At 45.3% G+C, this 6,619-nt stretch overlaps 1 protein-coding gene across 3 annotated transcripts in view; it reads left to right on the top strand.

The window, feature by feature from the left end:
* Positions 1-5,481, top strand: part of Znf239 (zinc finger protein 239) — a 9,773-nt gene extending 4,292 nt beyond the window's left edge. For 2 of the 3 annotated variants that reach the window (XM_028753556.1, XM_028753555.1), the window contains exons 2-3: positions 1,960-2,039; positions 2,822-5,481. In XM_028753556.1, coding sequence (XP_028609389.1) covers positions 3,926-4,531 — 606 coding nt within the window. In that variant the 5' untranslated portion in view covers positions 1,960-2,039; positions 2,822-3,925 and the 3' untranslated portion in view covers positions 4,532-5,481. The remainder of the gene's footprint in view (positions 1-1,959; positions 2,040-2,821) is intronic. The other variant, XM_028753554.1, reaches the window with a different exon arrangement.
* The last annotated feature ends 1,138 nt before the right edge of the window (positions 5,482-6,619 follow it).

Genomic DNA, 6,619 nt, shown 5'->3' with positions numbered 1-6,619 from the left:
TTTTTTTTGGTTTTTCGAGACAGGGTTTCTCTGTATAGCCCGGGCTGTCCTGGAACTCACTCTGTAGACCAGGCTGGCCTCGAACTCAGAAATCCGCCTGCCTCTGCCTCCCGAGTGCTGGGATTAAAGGCGTGCGCCACCACCGCCCGGCAACTGTTGAGATTTTTAGGTTCTCTGTTAGTTGTATCATTTCATCATTTAAACTGAGTCTTTGTCAACTAGTTGTGCTAGGAGCTGGAACACTTAAAGCTCAGATGAGCATGTCCCCTGTCATTTAATACTGTACAGCCTGTCATAATAAAAGTGTGGCGGAGAAGGGAGGATGGCCCTGGTGCATCCTAATGCTTGAGAAAGAGACTGGTGAATTGCTCTGAGGCTGGAAGTGCCAGGATGGATAGAAATGAGTGAATGGACAGAAGCCATGTGGAAGCAAGTCTACCGTAGTAGACTATGCCCTGTCTAGAGGACTCCAGGTTCAGCGTCAGGCTTCTCTGCTTCTGCATTACTGCTTCCCACCCCTAGTTAAATCACTAGATATAGTAGGGGAGACTCGGAGATGGAAGTGGAAGGTTATCTGACGCCCTGTCTGTAGCACCAAACAGCTTGATATTTGTCCAGTAGGAGTGGGAGGAATAGGAGAGAGACTCCTGGTAGCCTCACCTTCTGCTACATTTGGCCTTAGAATATTGAGTCCACTTTCCCACAGAAAGTTAGCCACATGTCCTGAAGGCTGTCCTGTTTCCTCAGTTGCCTCCACCTCGGGTGAGGGCTGTTTTAGCTAATCCAGGTTATAAAACAGTGCTGCCTTCTCAAGAGACGGCTGCTGAGCACCTCCTTGTTGTATGACTGAACTCTGGGCTCCATTTGGCTCCTTTCGTTTTTTTTTTTTTTTTGGTTTTTCGAGACAGGGTTTCTCTGTGTAGCCCTGGCTGTCCTGGAACTCACTCTGTAGACTAGGCTGGCCTCGAACTCAGAAATCCGCCTGCCTCTGCCTCCCAAGTGCTGGGATTAAAGGCGTGTGCCACCACTTCCTGGCCTTTTTTTTTTTTCATTTTTAATTGGATATTTTATTTATTTACATTTCAGATGTCATCCCCTTTACCCATTCCCCCAACCCTAGGGCTCCTTTTGTTCTTAACATGTCCCATCACACTAACTTTGCAAAGTGTGGTTTCTTGGCTAGGGTCAGCCCATGAGCCAAGAAAGGCATAAGCAATAGACATTGAGAGTAAACGTTTATTAAACGACAACAAAACGGTTCTTCACCACAGGTAGTTTGAGAAATCCTGCTCTGTCAGACAAAATTCCAAAGAGGAGACTCATGAAGTTAAATGAATAATAAATAATCAGACTCCTTTTGTGTGCCAGACCTTGTTTGAGGCCTTGAGGAATGATGTCGGCCTCTGTGTGCTGAGAGACTTTAACGGTGATGGGCTGGACAAGAAAAGGAGCTAAGTCCTATAAAGAGTATGAGACATTAAAACCAGAAGTATGGCCGGGCAGTGGTGGTGCACGCCTTTAATCCCAGCACTTGGGAAGCAGAGGCAGGCAGATTTTTGAGTTCGAGGCCAGCCTAGTCTACAGAGTGAGTTCCAGGACAGCCAGGGCTACACAGAGAAACCCTGTCTAAAAAAAAAAAAAAAAAAAAAAACCCAGAAGCATGGTAGAGTATGCTGTGGATCAGGACCAAGCACTTCTCCTGGGGGCAGCAGCTTGCCTGAGACCTGATGCTAAGGAGCCAGGAGTGAGAGGTGGGAAAAGAACATTCTGGGCAGCAGCTAGTCTGGAGAATAAATTTGATGTGGCTCAAGGACCACAGTCTCCGAGGCCAACTGTCATCATAAGGGTGGCAGCTGAGGTTTGGGCTCCTGCTCCTTCACGACGACCTACTTTCACTTCTCCTAAATGGGTCATAGTCTCTTTCCTTATTGGACCTTTCTTCCCTATTTTTTTTTTCAGAACTCTAGAGACATGAAGTATGAGTTTTCGTGCCCGAAGTCTGCTTCCACAGCTGGTTGGTGTACACTATTTTGTATTATGTATGTTTATAAACTTTAATTTGGTATTATCGTTGTTGATGTATTTGTCTTTCATCCCAGGCTTGTCAGGGAAAAAGATTTCTATTTTGTACCTTATAGCTCTAACAGTTCAGAAAGTAGCATACTGCCAGGCAGTGGTGGCGCACGCCTTTAATCCCAGCACTTGGGAGGCAGAGGCAGGCGGATTTCTGAGTTCGAGGCAAGCCTAGTCTACAGAGTGAGTTCCAGGACAGTCCGGGCTATACAGAGAAACCCTGTCTTGAAAAACCTAAAAAAAAAAAAAAAAAAAAGAAAGAAGGAAAGAAAGAAAGAAAGAAACTAGCATACCAATTAAATGGACATTGGGTCAAAAATAAAGTGAAATGGAATGAGATGTTACTTGTGTCAAGGTACCAGACTCATGCATGGCCTTTCACAATAATAAACACACACACACACATATATATGTATGTATATATGTATGTATGTATGTATATTTTTTTCAGCTCTGCTTAAAAGCAGAGAAGAAATGCCTGTCTTGTGAACACAGGTTTCCCTCTGCTGATAATAACCCAAAAGATATAAGCACAAACTAAGGGCTGAGGCTACAGTACAGTGCTAGAATATTTGACTAGATCCTTAGTTCGATCCGTAGCGCCACAAGAAAAGGAAAAGGGAAGAAAAGGAAGGAAGGAAGAGAAAAAGAAAAGAAAGCTAGCTAAGTTCTGGGTTGCCAAGTGTTCAGGCCTTATGTACTCCTTGTTTGGAATCCTTTGTTCTTATCACTAAATTCTGTTTCCTAGGAGAGTCAAACACAAATTCTGTGGAGAATCTTCAAGAGAAAGGCTTTCAAGAGTCTGGATAGATGACTCAGAAACTAAGAGCACCCCTGGCTCTTGTAAGTTCAGTCCCCAGCACCCACATGGTGGCTCACCATCATCATCACTCCAGTTCTAGGAGATCCAATGACCTCTTTCACCTCCAGCAGTACCCAGCAGGCATGTGCTGCACAGACATCTTTGCAGGCAAAACATGAAATAAAAATCTCTAAAACGAGAGAAAGAGAAAAGACTTCAGGATTTACCACTATGGGTTTCCTAGTGGCTAATTTTGGAAGAAATGGCCAGTCAGTAGCTGGAAGTTGAGTTTATATTATAAATCTTCAAGTACACACAGATATTGAAATAAATTGTTGTCACAAATGGGGAGAAGTGATTTGCCATATTTCCAAAAAACCACAAATCTCGGTGACTTTTAAAAGTTTTTTCACAAACATTGAAAGTGAAAAAAAAAATTATCTTTGAAATCCCAAGACAAATGGCCAGACAGGACACCTCTGTGAAGTTGTGCAAGGAGCCTCAGGGGGGAAAAGGCCTCTTGTAACTGAAGAAAGAGGGAGAGAAAACGAGTAAGGGAGGGTTGTCATCCCGTACAAGTTCTCTGACTTGACGTTCAGAGAATCGTCAAGTCAAGCTTCTACCTGAGAGAACAGAGCTGGCACCTCCAGCGTTCTCTGCTGAGACAACTTGCCAAAATGTCCAGTTCAAAGACTCTTTAGTCTCCTTTGTAACACTAAAGACAGTTTTAGATGGAAGTCATCATCAGTCACTTGGAGTCTTCAGAGAGACCACACAGAGAAATCCTGTGACTGGTGATTCGGAGGGGATGCTTATCACCAACCCAGATGGTTATCTCTTCAAGAAAATCCCCACTTCACAGCAACTATACACTCGTGACCGGTGTGGGAGGACTTTATTCAGAACTCAGAACTAATGCGTCATCAGAGACACCACCTGAAAGAAAGGCCTGCCTGTGTGTGAGCATTGTGGGAGGGGCTTCAGCTGGTCTGAGCATTGTGGGAGGGGCTTCACCCACGCTCATGTCTGTTCCCGCATCAAGCAGTCCACATGGATGAGAAACCTTACAAGTGTGACAAGTGCGGGAAGGGCTTCACCAGGAGCTCAAGTCTGCTTGTCCATCATTCCGTCCATACGGGCGAGAAACCTTTCAAGTGTGACAGGTGTGGGAAGGGCTTCAGTCAGAGCTCAAAGCTGCACATCCACCAGAGAGTCCACACCGGAGAGAAGCCGTATGAGTGTGAGGAGTGTGGGATGAGCTTCAGTCAGCGATCCAACCTGCATATTCACCAACGTGTCCACACGGGAGAGAGGCCCTACAAGTGTGGGGAGTGTGGGAAGGGCTTCAGCCAGAGCTCGAACCTCCACATCCACCGGTGCACCCACACTGGAGAGAAGCCGTACCAGTGCTATGAATGTGGGAAGGGCTTCAGCCAGAGCTCAGACCTTCGAATCCACCTCAGAGTGCACACTGGGGAAAAGCCCTACCACTGTGGCAAGTGTGGGAAGGGCTTCAGCCAGAGCTCCAAACTCCTCATCCATCAGAGAGTCCACACGGGAGAGAAGCCGTATGAATGCAGCAGGTGTGGGAAGGGCTTCAGCCAGAGTTCGAACCTCCACATCCACCAGCGGGTTCACAGGAAGGAGCTTCCATAAGTAACACGAGCCCGCTCAGGAGTTCAGAAAACTTTCATTGTAAAGATAAATATTTCTCATAGCTGAGTGTGCATATCCGAGGTATGCTTGCCAGCACGTATAAGACCCTAAGTGTGAGCTCTGGTACCTGCCTCCCACAGTTTCCAGCTTAATACTTTGTGTGTGTGGGAATGTGTGTTCATGCAGAGAGAGGTACATGTGTTGTGCTGGTGTGTGCATGCTTGTGTGCATGAGTGTGGAGGTCAGAGGACATCTCAAGTGTTCAGATGCCTATCACATTTTTGTGTGAGACTGGGGATCTGTGTGTCAGTCATGGTATGGAATGTCACCAAGTAAGCTAAGCCAGAGTCCCATGAATCTACCTGTCTCCACTTCCCAGCTCACCATGGCTAGGATTACAGGAGTTGCCACCACACCCAACGTTTTCTGTGGATTCTGTGTCGAGCTTCCTAGACAAGAGCTTTGCTGGCTGAGCTGTCTCCTAGGGCCCCATTTTAATACTTTCAACTCTTACCTGTGTATTCCTCAAAGGAAAGAAATAGTAAGGGTTATTCCAATATAGCCCCTCACAGAAGAAATCAATCCTTCATTTAAAGTATCCGAGTCCCCAGCACGATTTATGTTATATGATGGATGGATTACTCTGGTTCCTCATATGGGTGGAGTGTATAATGCAATTCTGTTTTCTGAGTTTGAGGCCAGCCTGGTCTACAGAGTGAGTTCCAGGACAGCCAAAGCTATACAGAGAAACCCTGACTCGAAAAACCGGAAAAAAAAAAACAAAAAACAAAAAAAAAAAAAAAGAAAGAAAACCTGGGATGCAATTCTGCTGGTGTTGTTAGAAGTATATTCCACGATTTTACCTGCAAGCACTCTGTATTTTTCCAAGCACAGCATGGCTCCCTTCGTTCATATTCTCTGAAAAATTGGAATTCATGTTTCCTCTGAAATTATGTGCCTTGTTTTTCATATTTCCTTTAAGTCCCTAAATAGCCCTCTTTAAACTGTGACCACACAATGTGCCCATTCCAGGGTGGGGTGGGGGAGCTGGAAGTAATAATCACGGGCATGGTGATCTGTTGTGTTTAATACAAAAACGTACATCAGTTTATGCTTACACTGCAGGAAGTGTTTCCCCACACACTAATGTGATGGGAAGTTCACTCGGCCCCTCCTCTCAGGCAGCTATTCACAAATGAAAATAATTAGTTTTTACTGAGTGAAGTTAGTTTGTTAGGGATACTTCCATAGTAAAAAACAAGGGGAAAATCCCGAAGCAACATAACCAGAGGAGCTAGGAGAATAAACCTAGCACTGGGTGATACAGAGCCATGATCCAGTGTACGGAGAATAGATGATCCAGCAGAAGAATTGAGGCAGAACTGGAGACACACACAGTACATGGGGGACATGAGGCAGCCAATCAGAGGCTTTGGAAGCCATAGTAAGACTTGATAAAGTTGACAAGTGGAGCTGGGAGGGGCCCCACCCCAACTTTAATACCAGAACTTGAGAGGTGAAGGCAAGAGAAGAGGATCTCTGAGTTCAAGGCCAGCCTGGTCTAACACAATGAGTTCTAGGACAAGGCTACATAGAGAAACCTTGTCTGGGCAGGAAGGGGGTAGGGGTGGGGCATATAGACTAATGGAGAAATGAGTAAAGAATGTGCCTTTGTTAAACGGGTCTAATCTATTTTCAGGGCAGTCCTAAAATGATAGTAAATGTTTGCTTATAAAACTACAGCAGGCCAGGCAGTGGTGGCGCACGCCTTTAATCCCAGCACTTGGGAGGCAGAGGCAGGTGGATTTCTGAGTTCGAGGCCAGCCTGGAAGTGGAAGGAGAGAACCAACTCCCAAAAGTTATCCTCTGACCTGCCATACACTATGTGGCGCACGTGTGTGCGCACGCATATACACGCACCAAATAAAAACGTCAATTTTTTTAATTTAAAAATGAAAACCAGGCCTGGTCTACAGAGTGAGTTCCAGGACAGCCAGGGCTACATAGAGAAACCCTGTCTCAAAAAAAACAAAAAAACAAAAAAACAAAAAAAAAAAATGAAAAGCATCTAAGATACATTCTCTTTGA

Source organism: Grammomys surdaster, unplaced genomic scaffold (genome assembly GCF_004785775.1).
Source record: "Grammomys surdaster isolate TR1022 unplaced genomic scaffold, NIH_TR_1.0 125950, whole genome shotgun sequence".
Classification (NCBI taxonomy): Eukaryota; Metazoa; Chordata; class Mammalia; order Rodentia; family Muridae; genus Grammomys; species Grammomys surdaster.
The sequence above is the reverse complement of the archived record's forward strand: the minus strand, read 5'-3'. Positions and strand labels throughout refer to the sequence as shown.